This window comes from Ylistrum balloti, unplaced genomic scaffold (assembly GCF_031769215.1).
Source record: "Ylistrum balloti isolate Yb309-2 unplaced genomic scaffold, AGI_CSIRO_Ybal_v1 Utg370612, whole genome shotgun sequence".
NCBI classification, from domain to species: domain Eukaryota; kingdom Metazoa; phylum Mollusca; class Bivalvia; order Pectinida; family Pectinidae; genus Ylistrum; species Ylistrum balloti.
Window position 1 is genome coordinate 320969 of NW_026782376.1, and position 19669 is coordinate 340637.

General features: G+C 35.1%; 1 protein-coding gene across 1 annotated transcript in view; it reads right to left on the minus strand.

Annotated features, from left to right (window-relative positions):
* The window catches only part of LOC132556947 (uncharacterized), a 32737-nt gene extending 22603 nt beyond the window's left edge, over positions 1–10134 (minus strand). The window contains exons 1-2 of the mRNA XM_060221412.1: positions 9915–10134; positions 1085–1327 (exon numbers count right to left, since the gene is read on the minus strand). Coding sequence (XP_060077395.1) covers positions 1085–1327; positions 9915–10134 — 463 coding nt within the window. The remainder of the gene's footprint in view (positions 1–1084; positions 1328–9914) is intronic.
* Between the last annotated feature and the right edge of the window lie 9535 nt (positions 10135–19669).

Consider the following 19669-nt stretch of genomic DNA (forward strand, 5'->3'; position numbering starts at 1 on the left):
CCTAGAAACAGCACCTTGGTTTTCCTCAATCCCTTTCTGGATGAAGAGGGACTTATTCGTGTGGGAGGTAGAATGAGAGCGGCCTGCCTTGATGACGCCAGAAAAATCCACTACTCATCCCTAAACGTTGCCATGTAGGGACCTTGTTAATCCGACACTTTCACGAAGCGGTGAAACATCAAGGTCGTCACTTAACAGATGGAGCGATGCGTTAAGTAGGCTTCTGGATCATAGGCGGAAAAAGACATGTATCATCAATCATGCACCAGTGTGTAATTTGCCGCCAATTGAGAGGAAAACTTCAAAATTAGATGATGGCAGATATCCTGCCTTGTCTTCAACCGGCACTACCGTTATTCTACGTAGGGGTCGACACCTTTGGGTACTGAAACGTTGTAAGTCGTCGTACAAGAGGAGTATTTGCTCTTAGCTAAAGATGGGCAATTTGTTTTACTTGTTTGTCTACGCGCGCAGTCCATGTGGAAGCAGTTGAAGATATGACCTTATCTTCTTTCGTCACCGCCTTGCATAGATTCAAGGCTATCCGCGGGAAAGTCACCGAGTTTCGCTCAGATAGGGGCACCAACTTTGCTGAGGCAACCCATGATTTGGAAATCGATACCATTAGTGTTGAGGACAGTACACTCCAGCGCTTTTTTGTTCAACAATGGAACAGTCTGGGTGTTCAATCCATCCCATTCATCCAACAATGGAGGAACCTGGGAGAGGATGATATGATTAGCCAGCAAGATTCGGTCTGTGAGAATAAATTTGAAACCTTTGGTCGTATTCAAGACTAATTCGTATGCTGATGGCCTGGGGTTTGAACTTACAGCTAAGTGTCTGCACAAAGGCAGTATAGATACTACAGGTCGATGCCCAGCTGACATCGGTACTTACAAGTGTACCAAGAATGATGCCGGCGGGTTCATATATATAGTATTGTTAATCTGTTCTCTAGGTTACATGTATGTGAACAGGTATTAAGTTGTAGTTAATTCAAAACAGATCGACTGAATTTGGTATATATCTTATGTGCCGAAATTATGTAGAAGATAAAATCCATTCCTGACGAAAAACTCACCAATAAGTAATGATGTTCCGACCATTATAGAGTTTAGCATCTGTGTCTTCGCTTTACTTTCTCCAAAATATCTGAGGAATTCCGGGAAAAAGATTCCGAATGTAACACACACTCCATCGATCAAAACGTTGGTCATGAACGATGAGAATGTGACCGCCCATCCCCATCCACCATCAACGCTGTTGGTTTTCATATCTGTATCAACTACAACGTCGGACAGACGGCTTCTCGTTTCAAATGCACCTTAAAAAAAAACAACATGTCCAAATATAAGTACAAGTAGAATTAAACCAGGTGTTCCGGAATAGTGTCTCCTACTTTATCAACGACATCGCATATATTCATGTACTAGCAAGGTTTAGTTTTGTTTTAATTTTTTTTTTCATTCCAATATCCTGACTATTCTGTTCTATGATAATTTCAACAAAAAAAAACTTTTTGGTCAGTTATCATTGAATTGATAGACGGAGTTTAAAAAAAACGATATTGCGATGAAATGTGGTTTAACAACGACGGCTTATATCTGTATTTAAAATTATAGACGATAACGTAACAGGGTAATTGGAACTGTCGATCAGGTAATTAGTTAACCATCATAACACCAACAAAATGCCGTTTTGGATCAGTATTGTGGATATTTAAAAAGTCACCATACCAATCGTAAATATATATTCATGGTGTTATGAAAATACTTGTCGGAAAAATGATGATATAGGATAGAAACACATCTGGTTTTCTGTTTCCAAACGTTTAAAACCTAATTTACAGTATAATGTCTTTCAGAGAAATGGATCAATTTCAAAGAAGATCATGAAGGTGTTCACAACTTTAACACCATCTTGTCCTCATCAACCTGGGTTGTGAGTTTATTTTGTCAACTGTTTTATATTTCAGTATTGAGTAGTTATTTAAGATCATCTTGCCCTCGTAAACTTTCACATAAACCATCAGATTGGGACGAAGCATTTGAATATCATCTGCGACATGTTAACATAATGGAATGTTTGTTACATTTTGCATTGAATGCTTTCCCGAAAACAATTCGATACTATGCATTATTCAACCCGCAAATTAAACCCATAGTTTCGAAAATCAGCTTGCAAGAAGTAACAAAGAAAGACAAATACTTTCCGATCAATTCCTCTGTAATTTATGCATTTCAGTTACCTAAAGTCCTAAAACAACCTCATGGATCCGACACAGGTAAGCCATCGTATAAAGATCAAAATCACATGAGCGAGAGGATTAATGTTATACTTAGTAGACCAAAAGGATCTAACAATTGTTTCCATTTCGTTGAAAACTTTCAAACTTTTGCAAATATCGTATATCGGGAATTACTTTGCGCGTGTCCATAACGTGTGAATTAAGCCACCCTTTCAAATTCGTATTCATTAAAGAAGTCATTCTATTATAATGCTGTTTTTTTTTGTAAATGGCCCCAGCGACAACAACTGATAAGAGTACATTTACATATGATCTGACCACACGGAGACATTTTGTATAAGGTTTACTTGCCGAAGTATACGCTATTAATTAAATCACAATGTGCCTGCATTTGCCGCCATTTTGATTGAATCATTATTAAAAATACCAATCATTTATCGTCTATTTTTTCCTGAAGTAGCAAGCTACATACCGAATTATTCATAGGCTAGTTGTTGATGTGTTATGGAGCAAGCAGTTGATAAAGTTACGGTGCCGTAAATGGAAAGTTCTTGATCTTATCAACAATGTTAACTAACCGGTGTAATGATAGATATCAAATCTAAAACCTAAAAGAAGTAAATACTGCATCACTCAAACCAAACTGTTCATCTGAATGTAGTTTCCAATCGATATTAGCAGAATTTGTGTTCAGCAACAAGTATATCGATGATTTGATGTCTGTATCCTACTGTTACTTTGAGAAATCCAGCTAATAAATTCAAAACGCAATTTCTTGCATTATACATAAATAGTTCTTACCGATTTTCTTGCGATAAAGTGATAATAAATATATAAATATAAGAGATCGAAGAGCGACCATGGCGCCCACCATTATTTGATCTTTATATGCTCTTTGAAAGTTGGATCTTTTCCCTTCTTTTTTCTTCTCTGTTTTTGCTCTTAATGACAAGACATTTGAACATTCCCTTTGCAGATATAAATGAAAATTTTACCTGCCAAATTCAAAATGGCCGCCAGGAAGCCATTTTCTTTCTTCTGATCAGTCCTAAAGGAAATGAGCTCAAGAAGAGAACAATGGGAACATACGTATGAAATTTGAGAGATACCCCTTCAGTACAGAAATAGCAATAACAAACTTTCAAAGTTAAAATACAAAATGGCCGCTTGTCAGCCATTTTGATTTTTTGATCAGACCCAAAATCAAATGGGCAAAACTAGGGACCAACGGAACCTACACAAGAAATTTAAGAAAAATCCATGAAGTATTTCTTATGAAATAGCGATAACAATCTATCAGTCAAAATTCAAGATGGCTGCCTTTCGGTCATTATGATTTTCTGATCAGTCCCAAAATTACAAGTGCACAACTAGAGACCAGGGGGAACCTACATGTGAAATTTGAGAGATCCATCTCTTACTGTTCAAGAAATAGCAATGACAAACTTCTTTGAAAAATCCAAGATGGCTGCCTGGTTTTGTTTTTTTCCCCATCAGGTCCAAAAATAAATGGGCACAATAGGGACCAAGGGGAACCTACATATGCAATTTGAGAAAGATCCATCCAGTTACTTCTCAAGAAATAGACAAAAATTGTTTACGGACAGACCGACAGACCTGGCCACCATCTGATAATGATGGGCTGAAAAAGCAATAAGATTTGCAAAATTTGTATGTTTTCTTCTTTACATTATAATGAATTAGTAATACATCTAAAGGGTTGTTGAACATGCCTCTGAACACAAGAAGTCCACAGTTTCTGCTGATTTCGCTGATTCAGCATCCTTCTCAACCAAGGTGTTTGACTCCCTATCCCAAGTGAATTGTGATTGGTGTTGTACCGCAGTCCAGCAACAATGTACATATATATCAATGTCTGTTTTACTTTTTTTTTTTCAAATACTCAAGTTGTATAATGCACATGTACATTATCACAAAGTGTTGTACTTACATATTACCTATCTTTAATTAATTAATAGGTTATAAATAAGGTTATAATCATAATAGGTCTCAGGTAAAGTTTATAGTGGAGGTGATACACCAAGACAATTGTAATTGATTGTTAGTCATGTTTGACTTTGTTCCTGATTGTAAAAACATGAAAGAACAAGAAACATTACAAACTAAAGTCTAACAATATCCAGCTAGGAATGAATCAATCATGGTATTTTACTCTTAGGGACATTGTGCCTCCATCCCCCGTAGTGATTATAAAAATAATTTGTTTATATTTTGTCTCCTCCTACACACAGCTTTTAATTATAAATTTTGAGTAATCTTGTTATACAAAATTGTATATTTTCCTGAACATCTTACGATTTGGTGTGACTGTTGACACACACAAATGTGAACATGTATTAGTGTCACATATTAACAGTAATTTGATTGGGACAAGGAAAGGAAAAAAATCACAAATTTCTTACTAAAATGAACAACATGCTAGGACATACAATTTATCACTGATTCTTATTCACATGTAAATTTAACACCAGTTTTTTCACTTACCGTCTATAATATCAGATAATATACATGTGTTATGTACGTACACGTGTTTCTCCTCTAGTCCTGTCCACTGTAAATACGGCGTGTCTTTACTTAACTAACCCAACCACTACAAACGATGTGTAATATTCACAGTTTTATATCAGTTCGAAAGTTATGTATGTACATGTGTTTCTCCTCTAGTCCTGTCCTTAGCCTATTTATATATGTAAGTGACTTGTGTCAAAAATCCTGTAAATGCCTGCCTCTGTTGCTACAGTACAATCTGTTCTATCATTTTTTTCTATCAAAGCATTGTGACTGTAACTTCCCCTGTTCACGATACCATTCATTCATTCCAGTGCATATTCCTCACAGAGAATGACTAAATGTAGGCAAACCAGAAATGGTCATAGGGGCCTGACAAATCAGTGCAGATAAAACTTGACATCTTTTGTAATTTATTTGTTAATGACTATTTCATTACTTATCTGTACGATATAAATTGCAGTGAAATAAGATGACAAATTGCTACACACTGAATTTATTTAACATGCTGCATTTTTTTTACATATCTTTTAATATACCAACTACGTTAGTCAATGACCAGTGTTTTCCAAGTGTTACCAGCACTCTGATGAGTCAATAAAGTACTATTGACAAAAACACATGCTTTTGCCCAAACTGTAAGAATCTGTGTGTGAAAGTTGTAACCATGTGTATTTGTTTACAACAGTGTATCTACTACATCCATGCTCAGCCATTCTTTTTTTTTATTATTTATTTTATTTTTCAAAAGATTTTCAACATGTTGTATTGATAAATACATGTACCATACATACACCCTTACACACACCATCCAAACACTCACTATGATAATCCTTAGCAGCATACATCATCATCATCATCATCCAACCTTACCATCCATCCATCCACCTACCAATCATCATCATTATCATCATCATCATCATCATACACACACCTCCACATTCATACACAATAAAACAAAAATAAAACAAACTACAAAAAATACATTCAAACACAAACACAAGACAACTTTGCATACAAAAAGTCAAGAAAATTGAAAAAAATAAGAAAAAGGCAAGTACAGAGTAAAAAGGCAAGATATAAAAGATGAAAGGAGAGAGAGAGAGAGAGAGAGAGAGAGAGAGAGAGAGATGCTGGGCTAGATATTTTAGTAACCTATAGAAAAACTTGCTGTATGATCAATTAGATTAAACCTGATCAGACTATAATAGTAATACAAAGTTCAGAAAGAATCACAAATCAAAAAAGTTATTTCCATTTTTTCCATTTAGTCTCAAATTTCTGTTTAAAATTTCCCCATGGATATTAGCAATGTAATTTTGGCACACATAATAATCTTCAATTGAATTAATAAAAGCAGCAGGATTTAAGATTTTATATTAACTTCTTGTTTGTAAAATTTAATCATAATTACAATGACATTATCTGTCTTACTTCCTCTCATTGTTTACAAATATACCAAAAATAAAACTTTGTTAAAAGAAAATGGGATCAAGAGAGCATCAAAAAGTGTTTCTAAACTTCACAAAAATTGGTGGGTTTCATCGCACTCCCAGAAAACATTGTTTCCCATTCTGAATTGCAGAGATTACAATATATACTATTAACTAAACCTATTCTAAACAAAAAATGTATTTGTTGTTAGAATGTGTTGTATTATCCTATATTGAAACCACTGTAGTTTGTATTTCTCCTTACTCTAACAGCAATGCTGACAATTTCAACCCAATTCAATTAATAATCTTCAAAAGTCTTTTCCCATTTACTTCTACCTGTAGAAACAATAGTATTTTTTACAAGAACATTATACAAGTCCGTACATCTGTTGGTCCTGTTTATGAAAAATCTAACATTAATTGGAATGAATGGAAAGACAATTAAATGTTGATTAAAGCAAATATCAGCTTTCTGCAAACATAATTTAATTGCAGAAATTACACCACCATATTCAAGAAAATTTGTGTTAACTTCATAAATCCCACTAAACACTTGAAAGGAATAAAAGGTCAGAGAGCTATAATCTATAACTAAGTCATTAACAAAACTTAACCCCCTGTTATACGAGGCCTTGTAGAAAATTACCTTTTTTCAATAGTGAAATTTCTATTGTACCAATGTAGCATTTTCAAAACATACTTTTCATTTTTTTTCTGTACTTCTTTAGAATTATTAAACTTCATCTGTGCTTTAAATACATCTTTCCTCAATTTGTTTTATAATCATTCTCAGTATCTTGAAGAAATCCAGTCCCACATGTAGATAATTTATGCATGTCACGGAGTGTTTTGAAAATGAGTTGTCACTCAGATGATTTCAGATAGCGCCTTCGTATCCAACTCAGTTTTAGCCGATTAATAAACAGCCTTACATTAACCATTTTCAGACCTCCTTCAGAATAATTCTGAGTTGTGATACCCTTTTGATTTTGTCAACCTTTCCATTCCGCAAAAAATTGTAAAGAATTGAGATGAAATTTTGCAGGAAGTGTTCATCTGGATTAGGTATAGAAATAAATAAATAGTTAAATTGTGATAGCAAGAGTGATTTGATCTCATCAATGTTAAGTTTTAAACCAGATATTTTTGCAAATTTATTCAGCTCAACAATAGATTCCTTAAATGATAATTCCGAGCCATCTTGTGTTAAAGAGGTGTCATCTGCATATTGTGTACTGAAAATAGGACAGTTACTCATATTAATACCCTTAATCTTATCATTATTTCTTATTCTGATTCACAGAACTTCAAACACAAAGGAGAAAGATGTATGGGGTGATTGGGTCACTTTTGACAACAGCCTTGTTTAATATCTACAAAAGGCGACAGGTTTCCTCCTTGGTTAATAGCAACTGAAACATTAGTATGTAATAACTTAACCCACTTTCGAATATCTTGACCAAAATTAAAATAATCAAAAACTTTCTTAACAAATTTCCACAACACAGAATTGAAAGCTTTCTCAAAGTTCAGCAAACTGCATTACATCATATACAAGCCTAGTGTTTTCCCCGTTATACCGACCTGAAAGAAACCCTGTGAGATCTTCACTTATGAACTTATCAAGAACAATTTTAATTCTACCTGCTATATGTCCTGAAACGATTTTATAGATAATATATAATAATGTTTAAAGATTCCTCGGTTTATCTCCCTTTGGAATGCATGTGATGACACCTGGTCTTTGAGTTACAGAAAGTAAACCTTTTATAACCATCAGTGCCAGGACTTTTATTGTTTTTCATATGTTTTAGTGTTCTAGCTGCCTCGCCTAGTGTCATTATTCCTTCTAGTTTTCCGTCTCAGTTTTGTCTAATTTTGGAACCTCAAACGTGTCTAAAAATTCTGATAAGTCTATATTTTCTATCACTATACTACTGTTGTCATATCATTTACATAATAACCACAAATGAAATCTCATCCTGAATTTCATGTTGTTGTGTTATAATACTATTCTCTTTTTCCATTTCTGGTAGGATCTAGGAAAACCATATTCCTCTTTTCTAAATTAATGAAATGTTTGGTTGGTTTTTTCTCCTTCCTCATGCCATCCTGCCCTGGACCTAATTACACTACCTTTACTCATGTTTTCTAATTCCTTTTTCCAAGTTTCTAATTATAAAATCTACCTGCTTTCTTTCTTTCATGTCTTGTATAGTTTTCTTTAAAAATATCTTCATAAAAAATTTACAATTTCTTTTTATATGATGAATAGGATAGCGTTTCCCCCTTACTTCCATTAATAAAGTTTCAAGGAAAAGCTGATCGTCAATAATGAATTTAATAACTGTATCTAGATTCATCTATTGTATCCCTGTAGTATACTGGAAGACAATACTGACTTCTATCTGAAATAACTTTTATAACCAAATCTAGATATTTTTCATCACAAAGTAGTGACAAATCAAATTTTCAGTCCTTTTCCTCTTCTAAACTAGTTAAATCTTAAATTAAAGATAGGAAATGAGTAGTCTGATCTCTACTTTGGATCTATTTCTGAGCTGTTTACACTTGATAATGAATTGTCAGAAGTAAGAAAAAAATCTAATGTAGCCTGCTTCGATGGGTTCTTTTTTCTCAAAGTATATCTTCTAATATTCAGGGTGTAGTTCCCTGTAGATATCAAACATGACTCTTAATGATTTCCAAAACTTTTTCCCTTGCTTTTTGATTATTGATGTGTTTATGATTCTTGTCATAGTCTAGCTCTGGGTCTAAAACCAATTTAAAAATCCCCATATATAATAACCTTATCATTACCAAAATCATCAATAGTGTCAATTAAATTATCAACCCCAACTGCCCCCCACCCCTCCACAAAAAAAAAAGTACTGTCAGCATTTGGACTGTACATTGGAATAAGCGTTAATTTTGCATCTTCTATAAATACATCATACGCCAAGAAATTCCCGCTCAAGTCTTTCTTTTCTTTGTAAACCTTAATTTCACAATTATTACTCAACAGCAACTCCTCTACAATTAGATTTAAAATAACACTCCAATCCCCATTCACTTCTACTAAATTTCTGGTTTTCCTCAGTAAAGTGTGTGTCTTGTAAATAATAGTAAATAATAAATGGAACATCTCTTAGATTCCAGGCATGAAAAAATGCCTCCCCCCACCCTATCTCTATCAGTTTACGTTATATCCCCAATTGACAAATACACATAAACAAGCCAATCGTTAGAGAAAACAGTTAGGAAATGAAATGAAAAGAGGGAAAGTAAGTTAAAAATCATGAGTAAACGGCCAAAATCAAATACAACCGTCTAGTCACACACACACACATTTCTTCAGTGGCGTCAACAGTAATTTCTGCAAGGCTAAAGTAGTCGATAACCTCATTGCATGTCAGCTTAACTTTAGTTTCTGCACAGGCGTCAAGCTGGCCCACAATAACTTTATTCATACTCCTGGTTCTTTTATCGGATATTCTTGTCTAGTATCAAGCATAAAGTTCTACTGGAAAGAGTACAAAATAATTCGCGTCCGTTGACCAATTAGCTGATACCCTATGCAAATGGACATGAGAGGTATTTCAGACATGAGGGAATAACAACCTCCGAGAAGTTCACCAACCACGTGTGCAGCCGAATCATTACCGTCAAGATGAATAAAATCTAAATCTGGCATAAACCTGAATAGCTGGTTAAGCCACGTTGCAGGTCCTTCGCCTTGACACCATCTTTCCTTATAAACTTCGTCACAGTGGTGCCATAAGCGAATTCATCCTGCACCATGCGGGCAATGTGGCTGGATCCCTCCATGGCGATATGGTTAAGTTTCTTCTTCGGGTGGATATTCGATTCTCCACCAGAAAAAGAAACTTTTCTGTCTTCTTCGTCACCAAAAGACATTTTTAACTTCATTTTTTCAGAGGACATAAAGAATGAATTAGTTTATACTTAGTATATATTATATATGGAACTTAATCTGTAGGATATTGCGACTGCTTCAGTGCTCTCTGGTTTCAAAACCACGCGGTGAAACTAACTTCCGGTAATTTCTTCAAGGCTAAATTAGTCGTAGTTAATTTGCATTTTTCTTGAAATTACTGGCCATATTAGAGATACACAGGTATAGAAGTCTGGTTATGAAAAATACATCATTACTTGTATACATATTTATAGACTACATAACAATGACATTAATAGTAGAGAGGTAAAATTTGTGTAAATAAAATTTTCTCCTGATTTCTGACATGTGATTGCCATGGTTACCGACTCAAAAAATGCTAAAAATGCAAAAATATTGCTAATTCCAATTTAACACTACAACTTTAGAGAAGAAATTTATTTCTGACCATTTGTTTTAAAAGCAGCAGCACTGTCGTTTCTACTTACATTTCAGCTAATTCCAACTCGGAAATCTTTCACAACATGACCACGTGTAAACACTGTGAAACTTTCACTTCCCGTAATTGGCGTAAAGCCACTAAAGGTAGTTTTTACTGCGTAGACACCAATTTCAGACTGCCCAAATAGTTAACTCTAACACAAAGCCAAAATCTTATTCTGAAAAAGATAAAGCCCTACATTGCCCACCTAAATATGACAAGACAAATTTTAGCAAGGATTATTACACGTATGAGATATTAGGAGATCGTGTACTGCCACCCATGCGGGCGAGCGGAAATAAGTAAACCAGAAGTAGTATACTAATAATGTAAAACTGATCTAATATTTTCCGGATTTATTTTATAAATATGATATGAAATAAGTACTGACTAAAGCGAGCGGAAGTTGGTCAACAAGATGCACATTTTGAACTGCCTGATCAATGTCTGTGCTGAATCCGTGTTTTAAAAATCTATCTTACATTTCGGAAGAGCTTAACAGAACATCAGCACATACTCATGTAATGCTGAATCAGCATCTTCTTCTTCTTCCTTTAGAAAACAATGTGTCATCATGATCAGGCGGTGGTTTGGTGGCGCAGTTGTAACAAACTTGTCTTTCACCTAGCCGTCCTGGTAGTTCGATATCTCTGAAGGAATACGGGTTTCCTCCTACAGTTAGACCCCTCGAATGCTTATCAGAAATGTGATTTTTTAAAGTTGAAATAATCATGTACAAACAATCACACAACATGAAGACAGACAAAAAAGAACAAAACAAAAGACGACAAAATAATGCAAAGCGTGACATTATCCCACCCTCTGCTGTTTAAAAGAAATATACATAATCATATATATATATTTAATAGTACAACACGTTTAATTTCTATTTGTTATTTTTAATTGTTCCATACAAAACAGTGGCGTAGCAAATGTTTTTAAGAGTGTATGCTTTCAAGAGGAAGTCCAAGGGTAAAGCTTTTTAACGTAAAAATAAAAGTAAGAAAAAATTTCTCAAGCGAATTTGAGTGTATGCTCAAGCATACAAGCATACATTATTGCTACGCCACTGCAAAATATTGAAATGGAGAACTTCTATTTGAGTACTAGCTTGATGCATGTACAAAGTAACGGGTAATTACCTTGAACGGTATTAGAGAACTAAAAAAAAATTAACTGTTTGATTTGGCCTATCTGTTTCCATGGTAACGGAAAAAAGTATTTAAATTGTGAACTTTCCCATAGCAAAAGATACTACTAGCTTAATAAATGTGTAAAGTTTTGAGCAATGACATTGAATGGTTTCTGAGCATTGGGCCAGAATCATTTTTGCTTTAAAAAAGAAATGAGTTTGTAGTCAAAATATGAAGAAAGATAACATAGTTTTAGTCGGATTTGTAAAAGCGGTGTTTATATGTTTAACTAGTTTTCATTATTAAAATCAGAATGTTTTCAACCACCGTTTTCTTCTCTCTTTGCTATTGAGAGGTTTCGTTCTGTTAATTAACAAACCATAAAAATCTTTAGAACCTTTAGTGTTTTAAGCAATGTTGACTTGTCTTGGTAGAAAAAAAGAGGGTAAAGTTGCAAAAACTGCTGAAACTAGTCGGTTTACATTGTAATTCAGAAAATCAATATTAATTTATATATTTAAATGAATTTGCCATGAAAAATTCTTATTAAATTCATAAATATTACATAAACTGCCTTTCTCTGGGGGAAAAATCATCACTAATATTTATCTCATCATTGTGTCTAATAAGTGTTTGATGGGGAATTTCTAAACATCCAAATACTTGATCATAATTAATTTCAAACAGTTATCGAAAGAACACCCACATCTTGTAGTTTTAATGTTGTTAGGCGACGGAACAGGTTTTACGCCAAATCGGGAACTTTCGGCTGCTTCCGTGTAAGAGACGATGTATTTCTCGTCACGGAAAGTGACGAAAGTTCTCGGAGGTTAAACCGGAAATCGGGTACATCGGAGAACAAACGTGATCTAATCTTGAATGGTTAAAATTGAATTTCATTTCAGTAATAATTACCATAACTTTAGTTTGCAAATACAGTACCTACATCCATCTTTGTATCTTATCAACAAAAGATTCAAACAATCCAGCCCCTACACTCCATGAGTCATCACGGCAGGAACATAGAGTGATCTCCCTTCCTCTTACCTTTATGGCTGCCGACGAGTGCCGAGGTGTCTGAGCTGAGTGCTTTCCTTACTCCTTCTCTTCGTATTGCTTTGGTTGTTTGAGTATACTCCCTTAGTAGTCTATAAACCCATCTCCCAACTTTTTTGTGAAATTAAGTATTGACATTTGTTTATTTTGACCGTTTATCCGGCCGTGTTTTCCTGCACGTGTTCGAGTGCGTGACCACGTGTCTCGTCGTTCGGATTTTTGTGAAGCTGGAATTTGTTAACTTGCTGCTTCGTCGGCCGTTTTTGTACGACCGTTTATTTTTTGCAGTGTAGTCTTGCTGCGTACGGTAGGCTTTTTACTCTTGTTCGTAGTTTTTTGATTGTTAGAAAACTTCGTTGTCCTTGTTTATCATTGTTACGATTTTTTTATTGTTTCGATGATGGATAGTGCCGGGTTACGTCGGGGGAGCAGTCTGACCCTGACTCGGCGCAGCTCCCGTTTGCCGGCGGTGTTATTAGGGTGCTCGGATATTGACCCATCCGAGTCGCCTGATGACGACCCTACCGGTGAGGCATGCTCTGTCCGGGATGCGGGCCCTCCGGGCCGATGTCTCCCGTATTCTTGGGGCGGAGGTTTGCCCACCACCTTCTGCGTCGTCGATTCCCGAGTCCACCACTTTTGGTTCTTTGGTGGCTCCTCGGGCATCCGGTCCGTCAGATCGGTCTCTGCCAGAAGGCATTATTGTGTCTTCAGCTCTGGCCACTGCCGGGGCTCGGGTTATGGAGAAGAATTCTTCTCGGGTTTGCTGGACTGCAACTCGGACTTTAGCTTACTAAAGTTATGGTAAGTATTACCTCATGAATATTGGTTTTACATGAAAAAACCTCCAATTTTTCAACGAGATATTTGTTTTGTGCGTTTCAAACCATTAAGCTTAAGACTTTTAGTATGATTTCATTTCCACATGAAAACTTTGTAGATCAAAATTATTTTTAATCCATTCAACGAGTCCAATGTTTTCATTGCGCGCTGCGGTTACTGTATTGTGGGTATCGAAGTTCCAGCCACACTTCCGTTTAATGCTGATCGTATGGACAGCCATAAAACGCTCGCTATAAATTAGGAAAATGGATTTTAAATTCGAAATACCCAAAAGCTTGATAATAGATAATGATAAATTAGCACTCACTTGATTCAGCTATTTAAAATTATACAGTTGTATTTTTTAAAGACTTATCATCGTTATGAAGCAAAAATAAAAATAATATATATATATATATAAAAAAAGCAAACAAACAAACAAGCAAAATAAAGGAAATGTACACTTACCGGTTTATATGTTTTCCCGTGAAGATTCCAGATGAATAACAAAATACATTTTAAGGAAAAACACATAAAATACTATCACAGTACACGGTATATAACTGGACCGATAAAACCAGAGACTGTCCTTCCCTGGCGAAAGTGTATGTTTATCTGTTATACGTTGTAAGTTGTCAGTTACCTCCCTTGATTGTGTTGTGTACATTCAGTGTCGATGTAGTCCATACTTTATCTGTTATACGTTGTAAATTGTAAGTTACCTCCCTTGATTGTGTTGTGTACAGATAGTGTAGATGTAGTCCATACCTGTGTCTTTGTGTAAGGTTGTGAATGAGGGTATGTGTTTATCTGTTTTTTGTTGTAAGTTACCTCTCTTGATTGTGTTATGTACATATATTTTTTTCTATCGAATGTTTAAATCAAACTATCAATTCTATAGATAAGTAATGTTTCTACTAGAGTAGTGATCCATGGTGAGAATATCTACAGGCTTTGCCTGTTGTTCAATACTTTTGACCATACCATCTGTCCATAAAATTTGTTGGAATGAAAAATAAAATGTAATTATAGCCATGAATACTTATATAGAGCTTATAAATACTAGTCAGTATGCAAATATCTTATCTTGTATAAATGGTCAAATATATCCCCAGTATATGTTAGAGTCTACAAAGGTCGCAAAAATAGCACAAGGTACATTTTGAGATATTGGCAAAAATATCCCGGTATGTCATGTTAGAAAGCCTGATTGTTCAGATCCGCATCACAATAGCTCTATAGAAATGACACTTCATAATGGTCTTTATACACATACATTTCGACTTAGTATGTTGCTGAATATCACCGGTATAGTATGACATTCTATTATCAAAGCGCATTTTAGCTAGGTGGGTGGCCATGGATAACATTGATACACATTTAACAGTATGTTTTTTCATATGACATAACATTACTTACCAATATAAATATATCCATGAAATAGCAAATACACTGTAGCCTACAACAGATTTAATGTCAACGTCTCACTCCAAACCTTTCAATGGTGACGAAAGTGTAAGGAATTCCAAGATTTACACCAGCCTCACTAAAATATTAAAGTCGGGCTTGCAGTGGTTTTGCTTGATGCAAGGTATGCCGCCTTTTTTATTCCCTTTCCTTTCAGACGTTGAGAAGCATTGCAGCAGCTTTTTCTCATAGCAGACGAAACTATTCGTTGGCATACGTTCAGCAGGTAGTTCAGAGGTACCGTTGATGTATTTGTTATTTAAATATGAAATTAGAATGTGTAAATATAGCGCGTTTATCAAGTGGTCATTTTGAAAGCGAGGCTACAAAACCAAACCATGATGTCGGATGTAAGCAGTGGTGAGACGGCAAGCATATCAGTAGAAGACGTTGTCCTCGTCATATTTGTCAATGACAACACAATCTACTTTAAAATGACACTAACATGTATTGACACTGATCATTCTGTAAGGAAAATAAGTAAAACCGAAATCATTATAACTATGATCAATATATTTTTAATTAGTTTTTTGTGTTTATCTTATTTTTTCCGTATTAGGAATATCTTTAACCTCAAACCTTTAAGTAAAATATAGAGCAGAGAAGGTTTTATTTCATGTAAAGATTTCAGTAGGTACGGTTCAGTGGAAATCCTATCTTAGCGCATTTTGCACACGAAGTATTATTCTCAAGTATGGTTGCGCTCATTTGCATTTTCTATGTTGATGAATGATAACGATGTGTTGAGCTTTGATAGTGCAAAAATAAGCACGTTTACAGTTCCTTTTTTCGCTGCTTGTATAGGCATCTATTCATTATATTGTGCAATTTGTAGGTCTTATGGACATGTTTTGTCCTTTCAGACTACTCAATATCCGAAAAAAAAAAGATATTTTAACAAACTCACTCCTCCTTAGTTAGGATATACCTTTCAATAAATGATGCTTAAATGGTATACATTTTCGTCATATTTTTGCGTTTGCGGAAAAGAATCAAAGTAGGTTAATTATTGCCTTTGAAAACAATTAATTTCTAGTTTGCACTTGCGCGATTGTGAACGATCATTTTATCTTTTAGTGGAATATATATATATGTAAGTCACAATCGCTTAATAGAACATCAGATGATAGTTATATCAGAATACATTTGACCTTCGTTTGTACTGAAAGCAATGCTTAAGGTCTCTATATAGGCCCATTGATAATAAAGAGGCATGACTGTAATGTTTTTGTTGTGGCGTCACTAAAGCGTTTTATTACATTAGACGAGAAAGATGCGATGTAATCCACACCCGTGGAAGCAATTGTAATTCACAGGTAAGGCAGACAGGTAGCCATTCTGTTATACAAACATTGAGGTAGGGTATAACTGCTTTCTCTCGTGAAAATAACGAAAACTCTTTCATGCTTAACAAAAAATACGTTAGCTGGTACTTAATTTACGTACTGCTTTCTACCGACTAACCAAGTGTATCTTTCAAAAACAGAACCTGAATAGGAATGATTCGACTCTGTATGATTTAAGTTTCAATGCGCTTAAGAAGATGATATAAGAAGAAATTTAAAAGTTTATAGAGATGAAAGGTTCAATAATTATTTATCGGAATATTCCAACCCCTTGTACGATATAAAGCTGGACGTGTCTGGAATATCTTTAAGCTCAAACCTTTCAGTAAAATATAGAGCAGGGAAGGTTTTATTAAAAACAGTTTAACCAATTGCACTACCGATATCGTTCCAGAGCTAGCTCGTCATATTACCTACACGATATGAACTTGGACAGTAGTTTTGATACTTAGTGAGAGGACCTCAGCAGTTGAGCTATCCAAGTCAATTGATGAGGAAATTAAGTCAATGAGAGCACAGCTCAGCGATATGAAAATTGAGAATGACCGACTCAGGACTCCATTGTCTAATCCCATGACGTCACAACCTCAACGTCGTGTTACATTTAGTGACGACTATCCCGATGTGCCAAATCACCCGAACGTTACTAAGAGACACAGCGGTAGCAGACCAGCTGATATTTGTAAAAACCCAGATTTTGAGTCGGAATCGAACTCAGGTCAACTGCGTACAAGCACCGTGAAAGTAAAGGCCTCCACATTTGATGGGACTACGGCCTGGAGAGACTACAAGTCTCATTTTGAGGCTTGTGCACGCATAAATAGGTGGACAGAGAAGGACAAAGGTCTTTACCTGGCAGTGACCTTGAGAGGATAAGCCCAAGGGATCCTCGGTGATCTACCTGTAAGGTTACAGGAAGTTCTTTCCAAGAAAATGAAGTGCCATGTTGGTACCCAGACAATTGACAATGAGCCAGCCCTCACCTGCAGGCGTGATAGCAATGTAGGTTCGTTGAGTAGTGTGAGTTGGTAGGACAGTTAGAGTTGCGCCCATTTGTACAGTTGTCAGTCGCCTGCTCATTGTTTACGTTAAATATAGCTGTATGTAGGTAGGTACAGTGGGCAACTGAGCGTGTTGTGCATCTCATTGTAAATAGCGCAGTGAGTGGTGAGGATTACTGCTCATTGTATATTTCTGTATGTAAGTTAATAAATTCCTTATACCCGGTATGTCAAATCTTGTGTTCATAGTATATATAGACAAATAGTCAAGACATTTACAACAGGTAATGTTAAATTGTTGTGTAGATATCTGTAAGCTAGGCAGCTCATTTGTTTGGTAATATATACTGTAGGGTAACTTTGTATATTTAATGGTTATTAGGCGTAACTCTGAGCTCGGATAAGCTCGCTCATATTTGTATATATCTGTACTTAAGGTGTTATGCTAGGTTATAGATACAATGTTTATATACTGTGTACTCAAATACAGTGATTCCGGGAAATAACTCGGTACGAACACCCCCTACACGTTACATATGTAAATTCTATTTCAAGCGATCTGGATTACCTCCCTTCAATAAACGCTGTCAACGTTTAAATTCTATTGAATAGTTTTAAATTACTGATGGCAAGTTGAAGATCGAGATAGGTGGTTGTTGAAAAAAAGAGTCTGCCGTGTTCTTGATTTATCATTTTGTCCGTATATATGATAGGCGTGGTCAAGAAATATCTTTGCAAGATTTTTGTGACCTGTTTTGATAAGCCTATGTGAAACTTCTGTTATGGTAATATACGTGTCTACTGCCATTGCATAACAATGTTACTACATAGACAAACCAAATATATGTTTGGTCTAACCTATTATCAATGACATCCCACTCTACCTATTTTACGTTACTGGTGTTGGCAGAGAAACGAAGAAGGTTCTCCGTCAAATGATTGTTCCAATTGATAGATTAACATTAGAATCAATTCATAATTTCTATGAAAGGAAAAAAATTGTTTACGAATATTTTAGAATTGCAAAGGTAAGATTAATATCGCCAGTCACTGCAATGACTTGACTTCGACATATGACATAATGTTCACAGTGAAGTTATGAAAATCTCATCAGGTGTTAGAAATTTGTCTAGTCTCTAGTTATATATGAATACCGGAAATTGGTCATGATAATTAGCTATATATCACTGTCAGAGTAACAACTAGTCTGGTTATCAGGACTTTTCTCATTCGAAGAAGAAGCCTACCTTACAGTAAGCAGAGGATTATCATGCCTAGAGCTGGCCATATCTTTATTGTGCAGGAGAAAGAAGGGGGCTGGAAATTGATTAAAAATCCTAATTTATAATACTTTTGTTTATAAAAGGAGAAGTTACAAATAATGATAAAATGGTTTGTGAAAACTTCACATTTAATAACGCCTTTAGAAATTCACGCAAAAATAAATAATTAGATAACTCAAAGGTAAAACAGACTTACAACTTTGGTACTCAAACTTAAAATTAAAAACTCCATCTTTTTGGAACCTAATTCTCAGTTGTGGCGACCAAACGTGTTTTAAGAAGACAGCACAATAACCATGCTACGAAGCGACGTAACTCGTAAAACTTGGTGTAGTACAACAATAGTATTTAAAAAATATGTAGTTGAAACAAGTAATGATGTTTATTCAACGCATAATAATTTTTTGATTACAATGATTAAATAATATGAATTTAGTCATGATTTTTTTTTATTTACTTTCAAAAACATTCATATATACATTCATATCCTTTTCTACGGATTTACAAATGTATGTTGTAAAGCAATTATTTCCTGGGTTACTTGACATGCATATCACAAAACAAACTTTAAATTAACACAGCAGTAATAATGATTGACGCAAATAAACAGATGATAACACCTATGTGTTTACTCGAAAGGATTACATTTCACGAATTTTGTTGATGGGTTTACATCATGTATATTTATGTATAAGGATGATGTAAATTGATGTATGTGGATGATGTACATTTGTGTAGGAGGAGTATGTTCATTTATGTAGGAGGGTGATGTTCATTTATGAAGGGGGGGGGGGAGATGTACATTTATGAAGGGGGGGGGGGGTGATGTTCATTTATGAAGGGGGGGGATGTACATTTTTGTAAGTGGGTGATAAAGACACTAATTGGTACACCTAGGAGACGATTGAAGAAAAACTAAACTGGTCGAAATGAATTTAATATAAATAT